The sequence below is a fragment of the Diabrotica undecimpunctata genome, chromosome 2 (assembly GCF_040954645.1).
Source record: "Diabrotica undecimpunctata isolate CICGRU chromosome 2, icDiaUnde3, whole genome shotgun sequence".
Classification (NCBI taxonomy): domain Eukaryota; kingdom Metazoa; phylum Arthropoda; class Insecta; order Coleoptera; family Chrysomelidae; genus Diabrotica; species Diabrotica undecimpunctata.
Window position 1 is genome coordinate 56,414,728 of NC_092804.1, and position 24,188 is coordinate 56,438,915.

Consider the following 24,188-nt stretch of genomic DNA (forward strand, 5'->3'; position numbering starts at 1 on the left):
TTACGCTCCTATCGGAGATTGGTAATTATAATTTGTTGGTTACGCGCCTGAATAGTTCAATTGAACTGCATTTAAATCATTCACGCAGATTGCGTAGCCACGAGATTTTACGACTTCCTACGCTTCTTCTGCCTTTGATTTTGCCCTGCATTATTCTTCTTCTTCTTGTAGTGCCTATCCGTTTCGGATGTTGGCGACCATCATGGCAATCTGTATTTTGCAAACTGCTGCTCTGAAAAGATTTGTGGTTGTTGTGTTGAACCACGTACGTAGATTTTTCAGACAGGAAATCCTTCGCGTTCTTGGTCCTCGTTTTCCTTCTACTTTTCCTTGTAGAATTAATTGCAGCAACCCACATCTTTTGCTGTTCCTCATGGTGTGATCAAGGTATTCGATTTTGGTTAGTAACGTGGTCGGTATAGGATATCTTCAGGATTCGACGATAAAGCTACGTTTCGAACGCCTCAATTTTCTTGCAGGTAGCGTCTGTGAGAGTCTACGACATAACTCCGTACAACAGTATAGGAAAGATATAACATCGTAGTAATCTGATTTTAGTGTTAAGAAGTCAAAAGCTTATGATAATTAATTAGCAAGAAAAGGATAACAAATGGTCAACTCCACGTCAACCAATTCTCTGTAGAAAGAGTGACGCACTACAACTACCTCGGTACCATAATAAATGAAGAATGGACCAACAACCAGGAGATTAGAGCACGCATCGGAAAAGCTAGATCCACCTTCAATCGGATGGGGGCCTTCTTCAAGAGTCACAATCGCTCTCTTGATACAAGAGTAAGAATGCTGCGATGCTATGTCTTCTCTGTCCTTTTTTATGGTGTTGAATCGTAGATCTTGAACGAAGATATATGCAGAAAACTGGAAGCATTTGAGATGTGGCTATATCGGAGAATTCTTAAGATCCCGTGGACTGACCGCGTCATAAATGAGGAGGTCCTTAGAAGAATGAATTTTTTTTTTTTTTTTTTTTTTTTTTTTTTTTTTTTTTTTTTTTTTTTTTTTTATTAACATTTAAGATTTTTACAATCTGTTTTGCAGTGAAAACAATAAGTAAAATTTTTTGTCTTTACATGACAGAGAGATGTAAGGTCCAGTGACCAAATCATCACGACACAAATTGGCTTTTTACCGGTAGGATGCGCACATACACTGATACGCGAGCACTAAAAGCGGCACTGATCACAATGGCTGGATGCTGTTGAAGGCGTAACTCCCACTGCTGTAGGCTCTGTCAGGATAGGTGAGGTAGGTCCAAGGGGTCATGTCGCTTCAATCTCTTCGCTTGTTGGTTGTTGAGAAGATTGTGTGCCAGGGTATTAGGATGCACCCGCAACCTGTTTTGATATTGTTCAGAAGTTTTTTTGCACTCTTCAGAGACTGTTAGTACCTGAAGATCTCTATGTATTGCATCATTCTGGATATACCAAGGTGCATTAGCGATTGTTCTCAGAGTTTTGGATTGGAATCTTTGTATTAGTATTTTAGTATTTTACGTCATGCTTTTGGGGCAAAGGATGTCCATTGAGGTTAACTTGTGGACATGTACCTCTTCTTAGAGTGAATGTAATTTGTGTAGATTTTGAGGGGTTTACTCTAATTCTCCAGAGTTTAAACCATTCATTTGTTTTGTTCAGATGTAGTTGCAGTCTTTCTGATGCTATTATTGGGTTGCTATGAGAGGCCAAGAAAGCAGTATCATCTGCGAATGTTGCAAGCGTTAGGTTATTGCTTATTGGCAAGTCAGCCGTATATATCAGGTACAGAATCGGTCCGAGCACACTACCCTGAGGTACACCAGATAGGATGGGGTAGAGTTTTGTATAGGCTTCACTATATTTTACCAGATATCTCCTTTCTGTAAGGTATGATTGAAGCAGTTTAAAGTAAGGGTAAGGTAAATTTTTCTTTAATTTGTACAGAAGTCCTGTATGCCACACCTTGTCAAAAGCTTGAGAGGCGTCTAAAAAGGCTGCAGTACAATATTGCTTGTTCTCGAGACTACTTCTTATTGTTGTGTATAGTCTGTGAACTTGTTCTATTGTACCATGTTGGTTACGAAAACCGAATTGATGGTCAGGTATGAGACACTTTTCGTCCAATATTGGTTTGATTTTTCGTAGTAGAAGTTTTTCGAAGACCTTAGAGATGACTGGGAGTAGACTAATCGGTCGGTATGAGTTGACATCTTTTGGATCTTTACCAGGTTTTTGAATGAGTATAATCTGTGCCACTTTTCATTGCAGAGGGAAGTAATGCAGACTAAGCATAGCATTGAAGATCATAGTGATTATTCTGTAACAGTCATTGGTTAGTTCCTGGAGGATCTTACCCGTTATGAGGTCAAATCCCGGAGCCTTATTGGGTTGTATCTCATTCTTTATTATCTGTTTTACTTCTTTAATATTAAACTTGGTGATAGGTAGATCCATTTGATATGGAGCCTCAAGAAAAGAATTAAATGGTTCTTCTTGTTCTAATGGCACTACTCTGTTAAATGGACTAAATACTGTAGAAAGATGTTCAGCGAATGTCTCAGATTTTTCTGTGTCTGTTCTTGCCCATTTACCTTTGACATTTTTTAGAGGAGGCATGGCGTCTTGTGGACCTTTTACCTTTCTCGTCGCCTTCCATAGAGAATAATTGGTGTCTTTGGACGGAGTCAAATTTTCTAAGTAAGTTTGGATCCCCCTGTTTTTCTCTTCTTTTAATAGATTTTTAAGTCTTCTGGTAATTCTGTTTAAATTTTGTTTGTCAATAGGAGCGTGTGTGTTTTGCCACTTTTTCCTAAGTTTTCTTTTCTCATCGATCAGGTTGTTTGCACTTTGCGAACAGTTTATGCTTTCCTTCCATGTTGTTTATTCGGGAGTAGAAATCCAACCTGCCTTTTGTATGGAGGTAGTAAGTTGTTGTTGTACCGCATTTTCAATTTGTAATTCTGTTTTAAGTGGCAAGTTCGTTGGTATTTGTTCTGCTAGTGCGCTTCGGAATATTTTCCAATTTGTTTGATTATTGGTTAGGACTGGAGGCTTATTTCTGAGTATGATTTTGGAGTCTAGGTCAATTAGAATGGGAGAATGATCTGAAGAGAGGTCCCAGCATGATTCTATTGCTAAATAGTTAAGAGAGATACCTTTAATCACACAGAAGTCTAAGAGATCTGGTGTTTTATTTGGATCTGTGGGCCAATAAGTTGGTTCTCCTGTAGATATGTGTTGTAGGTTGTTTCCTGTTATTGACTTCAGCAGTTGTCTACCCCTTGTTGTAATTACCCTAGAGCCCCAGTGATGATGTTTACAGTTAAAGTCTCCTCCTGCTATGAATTTGTGTCCAAGAGAACTGAAATAGGCGCTAAAGTTGTTTTCGTTGATTGGTTGACCAGGAGGACAGTAGACCGCAGATAAGGTAAGGTTGCCTAGCCAGTCTTCGATGACAATGCTAGTTGATTGCAGGTACTTTTCACTGAGCTTATTTAACTCATGGTGTTTTATATTAGATTTGATAATAATAGCTGTGCCACCGTGTGCCTTGTCATTTGGATGTTTTGTGTAGTGGACAATGTATTTTGGAATTTTGATATAGTTTTTGTCTGTTAGATGAGCTTCTGATACAAGCATAACATCAATTTTCTTCTCGTCGAGGAAAATTTTTATTTCTTGGATGTGGTTCGTTAGGCCATTTGAGTTCCAGACGGCTATTTTAAGTCTGTGTTGCATTAGTGCATTTTGGAAATCATAGTCATAAGAAGATTAAGCATAGTGTCCATTCTCTCTACTAGTTTTGTCATCAGGTTTTCAAGGTTGGCAATTTTCGTTGAATGGTTTGAGCCGACATTAGTTTGTTGATTTGTGATTTCATCCGCTTGACTATTTCCTGAAGTTTTTTGGGCGTAAGAAACACCAGGGGTTACTCTTTGACTATTGGTTTCATGGGTGTCTGTTCTGTGGGTCTCTTGATTCTTTCTGAGTTGGGGGAATTTTTCTTTTTGTATTTGTTTGTATACGCTGCAGCCCTTATAGTTGGCCGGATGGTTTCCCATACAAAGTACACATTTTACGTTATTGCTGCGTTCTTTTCGTGGACAGTGTAAAGTAAGATGATTACTTGCACACTTTACGCATCTTGGAGGCATATGGCAGAATTTTTGTGTGTGACCGTAGCGTTGACATTTGGTACATTGGGGAACCTGACGTTTGGGATATGGTGGTTCGAAGGACACAATCATGTTCTGGAGTGCTCTCACATCATATATGTCTTTATTATTTGGCTTAGTTTTTAATTCTATACAAAAGAGCGGAAGCGCTATTTTGGATCCATTCTTATATATATATTAGCTATGTTGGTTACTTCGTGTCCCATTAATCCTAGCTCATGTACTAAAGCGTCTTTATCTGCTGTCTGATGCATATTACGAAGCACAACTCGGAATGTTCTTTCTTCCTTTGTTTGATAGGTGTAATAATGTGTATTTTTCTCATTGAGTGCTTTGGTTATGTTTCGGTAATATTCAGAAGTTGAGGGCTGGATCTTTACTTGGTTGTTATAGAGACATTTGATGGAATATCCCAGAGGGGATATTGTTTCTAACAATTGTCGAAGAGGTTGTATATCACCTACATCTGAAACAAATATGGGTGGGGGTTGAATACTTTCTTTAACTGCATCAGTTCTGGTTTGGTTGGTCTCATCAGGTACTTCATCTAAGCTAGCAAATCTATTAGACGTTGGTGTGGGTGCTTTGAGCCAGTAATCGCTCATTATTGTTTGTTTTAGTTGTTTATCACCTCCAGGGCTGTCATTTCTTGCTCGTTTGTGGGCTTGAACAGTTTTCCATTCTTGATCTTGGTTTTCTTGGCTATTTTGTGGATTTGCGATGTATATTTGTGACGGTAGATAAGAAGAAGAAGAAGCATGATTAGAAAGAAAAGAGTTACCTGGTTGTTCATGTTGATTCTCAGTTGACTCTGTCTCTTGGAGTACTATATTGGTTGAGCAATTTTCATTCCTTTGTTGTTCGCTAGACAAGGTTCTGTTGCTCGATGGTTGTTGCATGGTAGTTATTTGCAGATTAGCGATGTGTTTTTCTGAAGTTGAACTTCTCGGCGGAGATCTGCTCACTTTGTTTGAATTTAAGAACGGATTGTCTATGTCCATCCTGTATCACGATTAAATATTTTATACATCACGAACAATTATTTATGATACGCCTATGGCTTTTATTTGCCGGTATTTGGCGTTTGGAAATAGCACTTGTTTTATTTTGTTTGCGTTTTTAGAACACTGATAATTAATATTAGTAATTAACGATATAGTTTCCAATAAGAACTGGTTACTATAATAATAGATATTTTTGTACTAGAAAAACAAATTTATGCGACCGTCTCCAGCAAAGGTTGGAACGAGCATCAAGAAGAATGAATAAGAACCGAGAGGTACTGACCACCATCAAATCTCGAAAGTTACAGTTTTTCGGACATATTATGCGAAATGAATCCAGATATGCTCTCCTTCAAGCCATCCTGCAAGGAAAAATATTTGGAAAACGAGGTCCAGGAAGAAGAAGAACATCTTGGTTAAAGAACCTCAGAATCTGGTTCAATACAACATCTGTGCAGCTTTTCCGCGCTGATGCAGATAAGATAAAGATTGCCATGATGATCGCCAACATTCGTAACGGATAAGCACATCAAGAAGAAGAAACATGATTTTTATGGGTACTGATAAATCATGACATTTGAATAGCTTAGCCATTTTTTGAAATGCAGATCTTGCTTTCTCTATCCTACATCTTATTTCTAGGGAATGATCCCAATTTTCATTGACGTTCGTACCAAGGTAGGTGTATGTTTTTACTTTTTCTATTGGTTGACCATTCACACTGATTCCTTCAATTTGCTGTTTCTTCTTAGATATCATCATACATTTTGTTTTCTTAATGTTCAGTGAAAGTCCATATCTCTGACTTACTTCTGTGATTCTATTCATTAACTCTTGGAGAACTTTATAACTGTCAGCGAATACCACAGTGTCATCCGCGTATCTGATGGTATTGATACATTCTCCGTTAATTCGAATTCCGGCTTCAACATCCTCTACTGCTTCTTGACAGATTGCCTCAGAGTATATGTTAAACAGCAAGGGTAAAAGTATACATCCCTGTGGGACTCCACGTTTGATTTTGATATCATCGGATTCTCCTGCCTCTGTACGAATAGACGATGTTTGATTCCAGTAAAGATTGCTAATAATTCTTAGATCACAGGTGTTTATTCCAATATTTGTTAATATCTCCATCAGCTTGTGGTGTTTTACTGAATCGAAAACTTTATGGTAATCAATGAAGCGTGCATAAATATCGCAATTCACATCTCTACATCGTTAAAATAGCACTTGTATGTTAAAGAGAGCCTCTCTCGTACCCACTGCGTTCTGAAAACCAAACTGTGTACGGCTGATTTTTTCTTCGCATAGTCTATATCCTGTGATGTATGATTTTTAGAAATAACTTTAAAATGTGGCTCATTAAGCTGATGGTCCGGAAAACATTGCAGGATACGGATTTTGTTTTCTTTCTCTCTACTTTGGTAGAGTAATAAACGTTGACATCAACCATGATCTTGGTATTAATCCGTTTAAATATATGTCATTTAATATTTTTGTTAGTCGTTGAGTACCGTCGGTGTTGCCCTGCATTATATTCCTTAATTGTTCGTATTTTTCACCTCTCGTGATGTGTATCTAGTATTCCAACTTCCTGATTTTTATGAAATTTAAAACTTTGCATTGTTTTCCTAGTTGTCCGAGGACTTGTACGTTTGTTTTGCGATCCATCCATGATATTTTCAGAATACGCCGGTAACACCACATTTCGAATGCTTCCAGATTTTTAATATTGGATTGTTTTAGTGTCTAGACCTCAACCTCATACAAAAGGGTGGAGAAAATATAACATTGAAGCATTTTTATTCAGAGCGTTATATTGATATTGCGATTATAGAAAAGTTTTCCCATTCTGTTAGTTGACCGTGCAATTTTAATGCGGCATCTTATTTCTTTTGTTTGATCAGTATCTTTTGTGATCCATATTCTAAGGTATTTGTATGAAGATATTTGCTCAATTTCTGTGTTGTCCAGTACTAGCTTAACTTTGATGTTTTGTGCTTTTGTAAATACCCTGAACTTGGTTTCCTTCAAATTTCTTTTTAGTCCATAATCATTGCAATATACATTTGGTTGTTGAACAAGGTATTGCAGTTCTAGTGTTTCCGCAAAAAGGACGATATCGTCAATATATCTTATGTTATTAAGTGGCTCACCGTTTATTATTAGGCTCTCATTGATTATATCAATTGCGTCGAATACTTTTGGGGTTCTTCCTGCAACGACTGTCAAAAAAAATATTCCCAACAATTGAAAAAGATGATCCAAATTCCATGCCCATCTGTTTTCCTTAAATGCAATGAGGAAATGGAAGGGGTATACAGAATGGTACAAAATATATATATATATATCTCTACCGAATTTCAATAAGAAATCGTAGATGGTATTGGTCTCTGTTTTCGTGGATGCTTGTGTCCATACCACTTGGCATATTAGAAAACAAAGTAAAGACTGCATAAGCCAGCTCAATTTTAGGACTAAATTGAATAGATATAAAAGTGCGCCGGAAGCCCGCGGCAGACCATCTTTTTATATATACGACTGGATCAACGGAACCATTTGATTTAAAAAATTGAAAACCTGAAAAAAAAAAAATCACAATGTGCCATCTGCTACGTAGGACTATGCGGCCATTGTTTTGAGGAGTACCATACAGTTTAAAAAGTTATAATTATATTTTTTACCCAATATACAGGGTGTCCAGAAAGTTTCCTGACAAACGAAGAGCGGAGATTCCTCAGATAATTTTAAGGCAATTAAACTCAATTCACCTAGTCCGAAAATGCTTCCTAAGGGAGCTAGAGATCTTTGAAGGTGACTGCTTGTAATTAGTTTTTTTTTAAATATCTCCAGAACGCTTCAATTTAGAAAAACGAAAACTGGTACTATTATTTTTCCTCGAGAGTTAAATCTATTCCATCAATTGCCAATTTCTAGTACCGCTCATAAGCGTCCATTTTGAGTAGGTCAACGGTTATTTTAACGCATATCTTTCATGTTTTTAACTTTTAAGCATCCGTGATACTAGATTATTAGATTTTCAAGTATTGTAGTACAAAAAGGTACTCTTATTTTATGTCGGTAGTTTTCGAGAAAAATCGATTTGAAAATTTTTCGTCATGAAAGTTAAATTAATATTTTTTTGCACTAGTTGGCTTTGAACTGTCAACAGAACATATAACCTACGTTTTTCATTGTCAAATTGTTGTCAGTTCATGAAGTTTCTCTTTAAGTTTTTATTAATAAGGAATACGCTGATATACATTTAGTTTATTGCGAAATGAGGTGTAACGTTCGAGCTGTATCGTAGATACGCTAAAAAATTTCCCGATTAAGAAAAACAAGTTCAGTGTTTCCAAAAAATAATGAAACAGGGCGACATAATGATGTTACTTTAATGGAAGTTGAGGAAAATTTAAAAATTAGCGTTCGAAGACCATCTGCCATGTATCCCACAATTTAAAAATCTTCCGCAGGAAATATCTTAAACTACGAAAATTTATATCCTGCTACACCTGCTTACACTGCTACAAGGAGATTTTCCTGCTCGTGAAGAAGTCACTATATTGTTACAAAATCAGAAAAATCAAAAAGGAAATTTTTTCAGATACATTTTGTTTTGCGACGAAGCTACATTTACAAAAAAATGGAATTTTTAATGTACATAATACACATTATTATTCGTACGTTGATGACAATCCCCACGTTGTTTAAGAATTTAAGCATCAGCATAGGTTTAGCATACACGTCTGGATAAGAGTAGTTGACGATTATCTACTTGGACCCGTGGAATTGTCGGCTCGTTTAAATGGTAAGCGCTGGAAAAGTCGAGTGAAATTAAAGAAGAGATTAGGACTTCAAGCACTAAGTTTTTACTACCTGATAAGAGAAAAAAGAAAGACTGGATGACTGCAGAAATCCTTGACATGATGGAAGAGAGACGGATATATAAAACTAAAGATACTGCCAAATACCGTGAAACCCATAGACGAATAAGAGCTGAGATAAGAAAAACTAAAGAGAAATGGTTCTCGGAGAGATGCGAAGAAATCGAACAGTGCGAAAAGGTATACGACTATCACAATATGCATAAGAAGATAAAGGAAGTCACAACAAAGAAAAGCTACAATATTTTATCGAAAGGGCTTTGCGATGATAATGGAAATCTACAACTAGACCACAAAATAGTTAGAATCTGGGAAACTTATGTGGAACAACTGTTTAATGATGACCGTCCTAGTGGGTATACACTGAGCAATGATGATACTGGCCCTTCTATTCTAAAATCAGAAGTGGAGAATGCTATAAAGGGTCTTAAAAATAACAAAAGACCAGGCAACGATAACGTATACGGGGAAGTATTGAAAATGCTTTGCGAAACAAACAGTCAATTTCTAGACTCACTCGTCAGACTCTTTAACAATATTTATAACAGCGGGGAGTTTCCTGAAGACTGGCTAGAGTCAACTTTTGTTGCCATACCGAAAAAACCAAAAGCAAAGTCTTGTGATCAACATCGGATGATAAGTCTAATTAACCACATTTCGAAGGCATACACCAAGGTTATTTACAACAGAATAAGCAAAAAATGCGAGGATAACATTGGAGATTCGCAGTTTGGGTTTCGGAATTCTCTTGGGACAAGAGAAGCACTTTTTAGTCTACAGGTACTCATCCAGCGCTGCAGAGATATGAACAAAGACGTGTACATATGCTTTATAGACTACGCAAAAGCATTCGATAACGTAAAGCACGAAAAGATAATTGAAGTTCTCCATAAGATCGGAGTCGACTACAGAGACATTCGAACAATAGCGAGTCCCTATTGGGGTCAAACAGCTAAAGTGAAAGTAGGATCTACATTGACCAATAAAATTGAGATCAAGAAAGGGGTACGACAGGGCTGTATCTTGTCTCCTATTCTCTTTAATATATACTCAGAAGAAGTATTTAAAACAGCGCTGGAGGAAAGCACACAAGGCATAAAGATAAATGGAGAAATAATTAATAACATAAGGTATGCTGATGACACTGTGATTCTAGCAAGTAGCATGGAGGAACTGAGTTGCCTAATGAGTAAGATACAAAAAACAAGTGCACAATACGGACTCAGACTAAATATCACAAAAACCAAACCCAATAGCCACCACGGCAACTGATATTAGACAATGAAAGAATTGAACACGTGGATTCGTACATCTACTTGGGAACAACAGTTAACTCAAATTGGGATCAAGCGAAGGAAATACGTATAAGAGTAGAAAAGGCAAGAGCATCGTTCACTAGCATGAAGCAAATTTTCACCTCTAAAAGCCTCACCCTACCTCTCAAAATTCGACATCTGAAATGTTATGTATTCCCGGTTTTGTTATATGGAATGTAGGCGTGGACAATGATCGCAACATTGATGAAAAAACTAGAGGCCTTCGAAATGTGGGCTTACCGACGTATATCACGTATATCCTGGACTGAGCACGTGACCAACGAAGAGGTACTACGCCGGATAGGTAAAGAGAGGGAGGTAGGAATAAATATAAAGAAAAGAAAGTTGAAATACTTGGGTCACGTTATGAGACATAATAAATATAGAGCACTACAGCTGATCGTTCAAGGGAAAATAGAGAGCAGAAGGGGTCCAGGGAGAAGAAGACACTCGTGGCTCCAAAACTTGCGGCAATGGTTCGGATTGTCATCTGCTGAACTATTCAGATCTGCCGTAAACAAAGTCGGAATAGCCATGTTGATTGCCAACGTTCAGAATGGACAAGGCACATGAAGAAGAATGTATTAGCGCTGCGGGACAGGGTTTGATGTTCTTAGACAATTAATTCCTTGGTATTCCACGACAAATTTTTATGTAACTTTCTATTTAGTACGATCGTTACGCTTTTATAGACTGTCAGTGCAGTATTTTTGTTATTTTTTGTTGTTATTATTATTAGTATTGTTAATTTTTTGTGTTAATAATTTTTTTCGCTAATACTACAATAATATTAATTATCTTAACTGGAAAATACTAATGGTCAAAACAATATGCCAAACAAATAAGATTTTATAATTTTAGTTTAATGTTGACTATGTAACTAATTACCTAGTATCTCATAGATACTTATGTCTTGAGTAGCAATTAATGATTTTAGATAAAACGGTTTTTTGATATATATTTTCTGATAAAATGTAGTATAAGAATTGTCGCTTTTCCTTTATTTTTAGGTTATCAAAATACTTTTAATAATTTATTCTCTTTTTTAGTGCGATTGTATTCATAAAAGACAAATCTGTTTTGTATACATGCACTACACCGGATTCCTACCAAGTTTCAAAATATGAAAAAAATACAGAATCAAAAATATGGTACAAATTAGAAGACTTACCGAGAACATCAAATGATGATACTGAGGCTATTTTGCAGCTGAAATTGGACAAACACGATAATATATTATTTGGTAAGACTAAAAATATATTTTTGTTATTTAATTTGTTGAAATGACAAATTCACAATCTTCAAAAGGGCACTGTGATTTTGTCCTATTAAACTGGCGCTGGATGGAATTGAATGTGAAGACCGCATTGTATTAATTATTGGTCCAGTTGCCAGAAAGTCTTTGATCCATTTTTTGTATACACGTGAGTTTAAAAAATTCTCCATTCACGTCATATTTCTCCTGTTGCCATGTTTCGAATATATTAGAACAAGCAAGATTAATCTGTTATATGGGGTAGAAGATTGGACTCTGAAAGCTCAATCCATAAAAAATGGAGGAAGTCTCATATATGTTCAAATTTGTCAAATAAATATTATATTTTAAGTTTACATTTTATATTTAAGGTACAACTAATAATGGATTTGTTATTTGGGATTTTAATGAAGAAAGAAATTACGAAAATGTAGTCAGTTTAAGTCTTCCATATGGTACAAGAAATATCACTACAAAAATGTCACAATCTAACTCGATAACTTTGAGTGCACACAAAAATTACGCCATTGCAGGAGTAAGGTGAGATAATCTAATATTTGGCTTTATGCTTTCTTTAACAAAAATAAGCAAAAATATGTATCAATATTAGGAATATGAACATATTCAATAAATGAACGCATTCCATAAAGCCGGTGTAAAAATTTTTGTTTAAAAAATTCATTTAAAAAAGGTATAATAATAAAACCCTATCGGGCTACATCACAGAACGTTTTCGGAATAACTATTCCATCATCAGTGCTATCTGGGTGTACATGTTTGAAGCCACTAAATATATGGATAAAAAAAGGAAGTGATCAATTCCTTTTGTAACTTAAAAATCATAGTTTTTAATTATCAAAGATGTACCTCAAAGTTAATCAAACTACATTTAAAGGGTTTTTACCCATATATTTAGTTGCTTCAAACATGTACATTCAGATAGCACTGATGATGGAATAGTTATTCAGACAAGGTTCTGTGATGTAGCCCGATAGAGTTTTTATTATTATATCTTTTATAAAGGAATTTTTTAAATAAAAAAAATTGTGATACATGGTATACAGCCAACTACGGAAATTTAGTTTCCTTGTGTCCAGTGTGTTTATTAAATTTCATGTTCTGATATCTTTTAGAAAAAATCTATATGTTTGGAGTATGGAATCGAAAAAATTGGTTAAGGTTTTGGATGCACATTTTGGACGTATAATCCAATTAGAACCATTGACCGTAGGCAACTGGAATAGCATTGTTACATCTTCTATAGATCGAACGGCAAAAGTATGGAACATAAATAATATTTTCGAAACAGTCCATGTGATAGACAGGCATGAACTACAAGTAGATTCTATAAGGTAAACACTAAGAGAATACATAAAATTTATTTTATAATAATATTATCTAAAAGTGGTTAGATGAGGTTAAAACCGATGTAAGAAAACTGGGAGGAAAAGATGTTCCGAAAGATTTCGGCGCTTAGTACAATTAAACCTAGAGCTAAGATTAATACTATTACAAGAATTACTATTAAACTCAACAGTGTTCCGGATTGAACCGCGTCGATTATCAATGCGCCGAGCTTTCGACATCCTCTTTGATGTCTTCGAGGATTCCGAGATCTCAGTCTCCCGAGTCTCCAGACACTACTACTCTGATCACTAACCAATGCATTACTGGTACTGGTACATTTTCTTTATGAGAGGTATCCATGTCGAAGGTAACCGTATGCCGTCAACTCTTTTATTGAGACAATTTGGCCTTTTTTCAATTTCTATGGCTTCTCGGATAATTCTAAGTTTACAGAAGTGGATGGTAGCTATGGTTCTGGAGTTTTCAAAATCAATTTTGTGACCTGTATGAAGATGGTGTTGACCTAGAGCTGAAATTGAGTCGGAGTTGCGAACAGAAATGGAATGTTCATAAATCCTATTTTGGATTCTACGATTTGTTTGGCCTACATAGGATCGAGGGCAGTCTGCACCAGGAATTTCATAAACTCCGTGTTGTTCATTTGGAATATTGCCTTTGATTGATCGGACAAGAGATAAGTTTTTATAGGGGGTAAATATTGTCTTTGTTCCTCTTGATTTAAGAATTTTGTCGATTTTGTCTGTGACACCTTTGATGTAAGGAAGAAAAGATTACGTATGGTGAGGTCTGAGTCTTTTTATTGAGATTAAATGGGAGATTGATGTCTGGGGGTGGTCCTGTTGATGTGATTTTCGCGGTAACCGTTTTTGATGAGGGCTTGCTTTAATCTGGATAGTAGGGAGTTTAGATAGTAAATTACTGGAGATAGTGGGGAGGATATGTAGTTTCGATGATGAAATTTAATGTAAAATTAAAATGGGAACATAAATTATTGATAAAAATAATTGTATTAATAATGATTCAAGTTTCTCTATTCTTCTAAAAAATTCAGATAGATTCCTACCTACCTACTAATATTGACATTTCGCCATTAATTGGCGAAAGTCTTAACGGCTAGCATTACAAATGAATTATACTGGCAAAAAGATTTAAAAGCCAGATCAATAAAAGCCTATTAACTAGAAAAAGTCATATCTTGACTTTACCGAGAACAGTCTTGTCATACAGCCAGAGACATTTAGGAGTTATAGCTGGGTTTTTATTCTTGAATCATGCTATACAAGGTCACAGAACCAGTATTACACTACAAATTCTATTTTATATAAGTTTTATATTATAAAAGTAATATGTGCTTTTAACTTTTAATGAAAATTCGTATGATAATTTCATTTTCAATTGTAAATCCTGCAAAACAGCTTTAAGGATAATTTTTTAATAGATCTTAATGTGTACATTTTAATCTAGTATCTGTAGATTCCGTCGATTTTTAATATGCTTTATTTTGTAGTTTATCGGATAACTTAAGTTTAGCTGTAACAGCTACCAGAAATTGTGTAGGTGTTTGGGACCTTCGAGTAGGTAAACTAACCGCAAAATTGGCAGACAGTCCTTTGGGTGCTATAGTTACCCATGCTATCATTACTCCAGATGGAAAGTAAGTATGAATATAATTGTAAGAAACAAAAACTTAAAACCAACAAAAACATGAAATAAACTAGGCTTTTCAAGAATCAAGTCGGATTGAACTATCAGTAAAAATAATTAAAATAAATGAAATCAAAAATTAATAAAAGTCAATATGTACCCAATAATACGAGATCCCACTGCAAGATCACTACGTTCATAACGTAGTTAATATAACCCACATTTTTACATAGATTTAAGAATAGGAGAATACATTGATTGCCAGTCAAAAAGTGGCCGCAAATAGTTCTAATTCAATTTGTGTTAATTAATTTTTTAACAAAAATTTTATTTCGTTCATTTATATTTTAAATAAAATACACTGAACATGTGGTACACGCATGTTTTTTTATATCAAATTAAAGCTATTGTTTTAATAAAATGATATAAGGCAGTGGCGCACTCAGAATTTGTCTTAGGGGGGGGTTTTGAAATTTTTTTATGCTACCTCCATGTTGAGTCCCTAGAATTTGGGTTTTAGTTTAATTTAAAGTACTAAAGATAGCAGTTCCAAAGATTCAGGTATCTATTATCCTGCCTACCAACTAAAACCACCCTCTCTTACTTATGCGCAGTTGACTGTCGCACGTACCGTACTCCGAAAGTGGGATGGCCACTGTAAGGCTGACGACATTTTTGGAACACTCCCTTCTCTTATCTAGATCTTATCTATTGTTCTGGAGCTATTTTCTTGTGGCATTTTAAAGTAATTACTATTTTAATGGGAATAAGCCAAAATTGAAGATTAAAATAAGGTTATTGACGTTTGACATTAATCTAACTTGTAAATACAATACATTTTGAAGACGGCTATCGCCGTATTCCCTTTCTCCTCCAGGAATCCTCCCGGTGCAAGGCATGCTCCTCCTCCAAACCTGTCGATTCCATCGCTCTTCTAATTCCTTCATTTCAAGAGCGTCGAGGTCTACCTCTTTTTTTTCTTCCAGGGGGCTTCGATTTGTGAAGTTTTTGGGGCCAACGTTTGTCAGACATTCTCAATTGATGTCCAAACCATTTTGAACCTCTTCTTTCTATTCTGTCAATGACCGTTTCTGTAGCATTCATGTTATTTCTTATAGATTCGTTAGTCTTCCTTTCCTGCCTTGATATTCTAGCACTTCTTCTCAAATAATCCATTTCAACTGTCAACAATCTTCTCTTTAGGTCTGCATTAATTGTCCATACTTCAGAGCCATAGAACAAAGAACTGATTCAACCATGGTTTGCCATATTCTTTTTTTGTTCCTTTCGGAAATGTGGTGATCCCACCATAAGGAGTTCAGACATCCTACAATTTTACGTCCCTGATTACTTCGTGTTTAATTTCGGTTTCTCCCAAGCCGTTCTTAGCAATGAGTGGATCTAAATATTTAAATTTTTTCACTTGTTTGATTTCCACGTCCTCGTCTATCAACACTTCAAACCTTGCATCTGAACTGATAATTAAGTAAATATTCTGTTTTCTTCATGCTGACTTGTAACCCCCATTTTAAATATTCTCTCTATAGACACTTTATAATAAATTCTAGATCATAAGAATCTTGAGCTAGGATGACTTGGTCATCCGCAAAGTTTAGGGAGAACAGTACATCATTTCTTATGGAGATTCCCACTCCCTGGCAGTGGTTTTTCCAATTTTGGAGGGCTGCCTCAATATATAAATTAAACAGTAAGGGTGACATACTGCATCCTTGTTTTAGTCCTTTAGTTTCTTTTATTGGCTCTGATAGTCTATATCCGATTTTTAGGTAAGTAGTGTTATCCCTGTATACTTCTGTGATTATTCCTAAAAGGTATGGACTAATGTCGAGTTGTTGTTAAGCTTGCCACAATTTAAGTCTTGGAACTGTATTATACGCCTTTTCTAGGTCGATGAAGGCTAGATGTACTTCTGTACCAACCGCTATTCTTTTTTATATTAATTGTTGGAGTATAAACAAGTTATCAGTGCAAGATCAAAAATTCAAACGTCATTAAACTTATTTTAACCTTCAATTACGACTTTTTCCCATTAAAATAGTAATTAGATCTTATCTCTGTCATTAGCCCGGTTGGTATTTCTCTTCTTCTTCTTTCTTTTTATTGACTGCTTGCATGTAATTGTGAACACTATTCCATCCCTCCGTATTTCCCGTCATCTTTACGATCATCTCTTACAGTCACAGGGTTCATACCTATTTCTTTATACATTCTGTTTCTCTCCACTGTACATCTATTACACTCCAGCATTGTGTGAGTAACAGTGTCGGAATATTCGCAGTATAGGCATTTATCTGCATCTGTCTTTCTGAACCTATGAAGATACGCCCTAAAACAGACAATCTACCCAGTCCCTTAGGCTCGGAATCAGCATCTTTGTCCACTGAGCAACATCTTCCTTGTTGTTCCACTCTTCTTGCCATTTTTCCATTGATCTTTCCCTTTCTTTTTTTTATAGCTGTTGTCAAATGCTTTCTTCTCCCATAGAGATGTCTCTTTTCTTTTTCTACTGTTTTAACACATGCAGAGGAACACAACCCGTGATAGTCCACAAGACTGCCGCAGATACAGTCCTGTAGGCGCATGCTACTCGCAACAGACTCGTTTTGTCTAATTTCTTATAAGCCTAATATTAGGTATCTATATCTAAATATAATGAAAAATATTATTAATTATTGCGTATTTATACAATAATTATTGTGTTCTACATATTTAAAGTGGTAATTTAATTATTCAATCAGCGTTTTGGATTGTTTGTATTGTGTGTGAAAGACAAGTTACATTTTTCTTCTATTCTTTATATATTGTTTACTTTATATGCCCTGGGTGCGCCACAGATATAAGGTTGCCTGAGAAAAATTATCGCAAATTAGGATTGCCACCTGTTAAAAACGCGAGTAATCAAAGATAAAGTAAAGGAGAGCTAGGGCGCAACGCCTCTGGGTTGCCATGGCTAGTGTCAGTTGTGTGAATTTTTAAAGCATGCGTCAATAGATATAGACGAGGCAATGCAGCAGTAAAAAGCCCAAAACCTACAAACTTTTTGCAGTTGGATGGACCTCAATGAAACTTGTTGCATTCGATTCGTAAAAATGTCAGGAAATTTTGTGAACAAAATGAAATGAAAATGAAAAATGTAGAAATGAAAATTGCAATATTGAACAAGAAAAGTGCTTTTCCAAAGTGCATTTCGAAGTGATGAAATATAATAAATTTTTAAATCGGAAATAATTGACGGAAATGAGTTCAATTTTACTATTCAGGGGTTCTTGGGGTCACTGAACACGAATATCATGACAGCGATGGTCTCCGACGTATCTGGTGACCCGTTCCCTGGAGTTTTGTGGAAATTCCATACATCGATACAAAATCAGTGCAAACTCGTTACTAAGAAGATTTTTGGTCGCTGAACACTAATATGATGTCGGCAATGGTGTGCGAGGCACCTGGGGCCCAAGACGGGCTTCGTCTCCTGGAGTTTTGTGAAAATTCGATACAAAATCAGTGCAAATTCAGCGAACCCAAAAACTACTCTGTAACGAGTTTGTATTTTATATCGAATTTCCACAATTTCCAGGAGACGAAGTCCAGGTATCTCGGAGACCATCGTCGTCCAGATATTCGTGTTTAGTGACTCCAAAGTTTCCCCGAGTAATATTATTGAACCCATTTCCGTCAATTATTTTCGAATTACAAATGTATCATTTTTCATCACATCAAAATGCTCTTTGGAAAATGCATTTTCCTTGTTGAATAATGCAATTTTCATTTCCACATTAGCATTTTTATTCACAAAATTTCCTGACACTCTTACCAATCGAATGCAACAAGTTTCATTGGGGTCCATCCGACTGCAAAAATTGCTTAATAATAATATACATATCACTTGTCAAACCAGTACCGTTGCTCACTAACTTTATTTTATCTTTGATAAATATTTTATAATTAATAAAAAACATGCATTTAAGTCATGAGCAGCATATTTTTTTAAAAACTAAATTAACTGTTTGGGAAAGTATTTAGTATCTATATACATATTTTACATTAAATATTTTTTTACTGAATATGATCTTTTTTAATTATTTATTCTAACTACTTATTTACTTTAAAAGATTACAGTATATTATTTTATCTTCTATTCAGTAAATTCTCATTGTCAAACTGGCTACCATATGGTAATCTGTTTTTATGTTCAAAGAAATTCACTTGTTGTTAGACTATCAAATTTCTGCCGAATTGTATACGCAATTTGGTATCAAGGCTGGGCGACCGTTTTAAAACTCTGATTTATGAGGATTCGCCTCCTGTTACCACCCCTTAAAATGTTTGATTGTGGATTTTTATACTTACAAATGCTAACAAAGACACTTTAAATTGAGACATCACGGTGTAAGCATCTCCTCTAGTTTGACCAGGACGTATGCGTCCCTTGTGTCGCGACGCGCAGATGCTACTCTTCTACTGCTTGCTACAATTAATACACCATATTTCAAAGGTAAGTGTTTTTTCTTTGTACAGATAACAACAATGAGTTAAGCCAGGTATTTTTCGTGATATTTAAATTAACTGCTAATTTATTCATAATCAAAATATTGCATTTTTTTCATTATTATTCTAATCATTTAACCAGCGACCTCATTAAGTTTTACACAAAACATTAAGGAAATAAAATTTTTGATCAAATATTAATTATGTACTATTAATTGAATTAAAAATATTTGCGGCCACTTTTTGACTGGCAACCTATGCATATAAATGTATTCTCATATTCTAAAATGTATGTAAAAATGTCAGTTTGATTAACTACGTTATGAACTTAGTGATCTTGCAGTGGGATCTTAGACTACAAGCAAAGATAGATCCACAGAAACTTTGAAACTACAAGAATTATCAAAAAGAGGGTATGTTTTTATAATTCAGTAAGTCAATGCAATTGCAAATCTCAGGTATGTTGTAGCTGAGGTATCACCAGGGATTTGATTTAAGATTCCCAATACCCTAAATAAACAAATAGTCTAATATAATAGTGTTGTATATTGTTATAAAATTGGAATAATAAATAATAAAACAAAGAAATGCCATTAATACAGTTCTCAAAATAAAAAGACTTTACTTAACATCCATATAAATTTTTTTACTTAAATACTATTTGTAAAAAACTTTTGAAAATAGTACAGGTGTTGTGAATAAAGCAATTGGCCCTACATATAATAAATACTAGCAGTAATAATTCAAAACTGCAAAAAAATTTAAAAAAATGTTGCTCATGCTTTACTTATCTGATAACAAAAATTCTGATTGTTCTCTTTCGAGTATAAGACTAGTTTTAATTCCAACAGGGTTTTTAAAATGATTTATTAAACAATATTCTAGGTACATAATGTCTGCAGAGTCTGGGAATATTTTAATATGGCTAAGACTCACTCAACAAGTTATCTTTAAAGAAGAACAACCTGGAATCAGGCAGTTAACTCTTGTGGATAATGGTACAAAGATTATTTCAATATCAAAACCCAGCAATCCTCCAGGAACAGATTGTGTTCGAACTGTGGCTACAGTTTGTGTAAGGGAAATACCAAGTATGTTTAAGTATAAACAAACTAATGAAATATTTTTACAATATTCCTAAAATACTATTTTGTTTCTGTGAAAATACTTTTTATTTAACTTATTATTAAACGGTTCCAAAAATAATAAGAAAATGGATAGATTTTTGCAAAAGCACACTCTTAATACTTTCAGGCCCTTGGGTCATAATTATGTACAGTTACTTCAGCTAACTCCGTCTTTAAGAAATCTTGAATACTAATGTGAGAAACTTACGTAGATCACCTGTAGGAGCCTTTATTTTAAAACTGAATCATATTCGCGACGCAACAGTAGTTGTAACGAGAACTTATTTTATTGTTTATTTGCAATGGCGGGCGCTCGAAGACTTACTCAAGGTAAGTAAATAAAAATCCAAGAACATCCATTTGCTTTTATATAATTTTGAAAGTTTTATAATTTCATTGTGTAGTAAAACGATAAAAAATCGGTTTTTATTTGTTTTATGAACTTTAGGATTGGACTGAAATGGAAATGAATGTATTTTCATATACAATTTAATTTTTTTGAGCTAGGTGCAATAAATATACATGCACATATTTTTAAAAAATGTATTTTTTTACATATTTTTATTTTAAATGTGAGTTTTAGTAGGTGATTTACTAAAATCTATGTAAATATTTTTATTTTCAGAGAGAAAATACGATCCAGAAAATGAAAAGATGCAGCTATTTTAATGGAATTAAGTACTGGATACCGTTTCTGATATTGAACTTGGATGAGGAACTAGGGTGAGGAGAATGATATTCCAGAAATCTTCTCAAGTAAAATAAAAGTTCGTGTAGGTGTCGATAAATTGGGACCTACCCTTGATGAGTTATCTGAGTCATACTGGAATGAGGAGAAAGATAAACTGAGTCATATTGGAATGAGGAGAAAGATAAAGATGACAGTTCAGAGCCCTCGTCAGGCAAGAAAAAAGAAGTTCGTGTAGGGGCTGATCACACAGGGCCCACAAAGATTCAAATCCCTGAGTCACACGAGGATGATGAGAACGACCCTGAGTCACACGACGCTGATAAGAACGATTTACCATTTGATAGACCATCTACTTCAAACGAAGGCAATTTTAGCTTTGTAACAACCAAAAAATCTGTAAAATGGCGTAAGAAAGATTTTGAACCTCCAGATTTGGTTTGGAATAAGGAACAACGGTTGAGTTTACCGAGAGTACAAGCTGAATATAGCCGCAAATGTCAAAAATATTTCGGTTTGGCAGTGTTGGCATGTTTTTATAATGCATATGTTGTATGCTTCAAATATAAAGAGATAAAGCTTTTAAAAAGTACATTTTGATTAAACTATTTTATGAATTCTGCAATTTTTAATTTATATGAAGCAATAACGAGTAACTATTTATCTCTTTCGAGATTAATTGCAAACATCTGTTGTAATCTGGCAACTGCTGATATGATGATTGCCAAATCTATCCCCTAATCTATCAAAGGGTAATTGCTAAAAAAATTTCTAATAACTAACTGCAATTAATCTACAAAGAAACAAATATTTACTAATTGTTGTTTTATATAAATAAAAAATTGCAGAATTCATAATATAATATAAACAAAATGTACTTTTCTAAAGCTTTATCTTTTTATATTTGAAGCATACAGCATCTACATTATAAAAACATGCCAACACTGTTATACCGAAATTTTTTGTTCCATGTTTGACATTTGCGGTTATAATCAGCTTGTACTTTCGGTAAACTTAACCGGAACAACAACCTACCCCTACAAAGCCCCCAAGTGAAGAGGCTTATGATCCTTTATATATATATATATATATATATATATATATATATATATATATATATATATATATATATATATATATATATATGAACAGGAGTTTGAGCAGAGAGCCACTTTTACTAATATGTATGCTTTTCATAACGAAAAATTTTGTTTGTTTATATTGGCACAAAAATTTGCATATGAATATATATATTGAAAAAATGGCAAGAGACCGATTTTTTCAATTTCGATCAAATTTAAATTGTGTAAATACTTTGACAATCCCCAATAACTAAGTTCTATAGAGTATGTCCTTTGTATGATGGTATCAGGAAACGATGTTGTTTAGAGTTAAAGTTAGAAGAAAACCTATGTATTGATGAACAAATGGTACCATTTAGGGGCCATTTAAAGGGTTTACTCTACACCTTGGGGGGTAAAAATTGTTGTCCTGTGCGGAAAGTCTGGAATCGTTTATGATTTTGTTTTATATCAAGGCGCTTCTACTGGCTTAGATTCTCAGGTGCTAAAAGGGTTTGGATTTGGTGCTACAATAATTCTTGATCTTACAGAAAAAATAAATAATGAAGGGCACAAGTTATATTACGATAATTACTTTTCCTCGTATAAGTCTTAAAATCAAAAATACATATTAGCAGCTGGAGCAATTCGAGGCAATAGGTTCAACAATACTCCTGTGAAAACCGATAAAGAAATGTCGAAAAATGGTAGAGGAATTACCATTTATAATGGTAGATGGAACTACCATAAATGGCGATGTAGTTTTAGTCAAATGGATGGATAATCGGAGTGTGCTTCTGGATTCTTAATACTGATTGTAGTTAAGTGGTGAATGGATCCTTCGAATGGTTTTTCATGCCATAGACTTGGCCGCAGTAAATAGCTGGTTTGAATATCGACAAGAATGTGACACACTAAAAATTCCAAAAAAGGACTGATTAACCTCTATTTCAAAATGATGCTTGCTGAAAATCTGATCAAGACAAACAAGCCAATGTCTCGCATCAAAAAAGTATTTCAACACCACCCATAGCACGAAAAAAAAATAAAATATAACCTTTTACCAGAAGAAACTAGGCGAGTTCGTGAAGTTCAATAAGACTCCTTTGACCATATACTCTAACTCGATGGAAACAAAGAAGGAAAAAAGGTGTAAGCATGCCAACTGTAACAAAAAAACTCACTTTTTTTGTAATAAATGCAATATACACCTTTGTATAAAAAAGATAGAAACTGCTTTTCTTTGTTTCACAGAAACTGATTTTTTGCTATTTTGAGTCTTTATTACATTTTGAAATACATTTTAGTTTTTACATTTTTAATTACTAACTAATTTTTGTGTTTTACTTAATTTCTTTATTAAAAGTTTTAGTAAATCTTGCCAGTTTTTGTTCTCTATCGATAAAATTTATTTACGGTAGGACCCCAATGTGCATAATAATGCACAGATATTTTTTTTCCAAACTAAATAAAAATTTTAAAAAATATACATATAATATGACTTTTAGGACCACTGTCTACTACAAATTGCAGAAACATTTTTTTTTTCTATAAAAAAAGGTCCTGAAAGGGTTAATGTAACTGACATAATGGTTGAAGTGAATACTTCTTATCGCACGGTACGCCTTTATTATTTTGCACGTGGCCGGGACATGTACAGCTACCTTGTACATAATATAAATATAGCATAATATAAATAATATAAGTACATACACACGTATTACTCTGATCATCGACTTACATGCATACTGTTTTTGAGAATATGATGAAAAAAAATTAAAATAAAATAAAATTAATATAAAAAATAAAATAAAATAATCTTTAATAATAATAAAATAATTGTATTCATCATAAATCAGTAGTTTTATTTTTAGAATATAATGCTAATCAAAATGAAGAATAAATTCTATACCATATTTAACAAATTTTGAAAATTACTAAAATCATCAAACAAAATTTTTAAAGAAGAAAATTAAGATTTATTAAATTTTATTGTGTGGTGTTATTATAAAAAAAATATTAACAATTCAGTAATAAGCAGACGTAAAATTTCATTAATCCTCATATTATAGTAATAACTTATAAGAAGTATTCACTTCTATCGGCACTCCCCAAGTGCCACGCGCCTTTTTTTCGCCTATTTTTTATTGAGGTTGCT

The 24,188-nt window shown here is 34.3% G+C and overlaps 2 protein-coding genes across 4 annotated transcripts in view; one reads left to right on the forward strand and one right to left on the reverse strand.

The window, feature by feature from the left end:
- Nipped-A (Transcription-associated protein Nipped-A) overlaps positions 1-24,188 on the reverse strand; it is a 199,036-nt gene that overhangs the window by 161,762 nt on the left and 13,086 nt on the right. Inside the window, exon 2 of one of the 2 annotated variants that reach the window (XM_072522930.1) lies at positions 11,553-11,590. The exons of the other annotated variant lie outside the window; for it this stretch is intronic. The gene's annotated coding sequence lies outside the window, so the exon portion shown is untranslated. The remainder of the gene's footprint in view (positions 1-11,552; positions 11,591-24,188) is intronic. 2 annotated transcript variants of the gene reach the window in all.
- The window catches only part of LOC140434572 (NACHT and WD repeat domain-containing protein 2), a 114,546-nt gene that overhangs the window by 76,659 nt on the left and 13,699 nt on the right, over positions 1-24,188 (forward strand). For both annotated transcript variants that reach the window (XM_072522931.1, XM_072522932.1), the window contains exons 20-24: positions 11,431-11,624; positions 12,008-12,176; positions 12,770-12,988; positions 14,512-14,658; positions 20,040-20,245. In XM_072522931.1, coding sequence (XP_072379032.1) covers positions 11,431-11,624; positions 12,008-12,176; positions 12,770-12,988; positions 14,512-14,658; positions 20,040-20,245 — 935 coding nt within the window. The remainder of the gene's footprint in view (positions 1-11,430; positions 11,625-12,007; positions 12,177-12,769; positions 12,989-14,511; positions 14,659-20,039; positions 20,246-24,188) is intronic.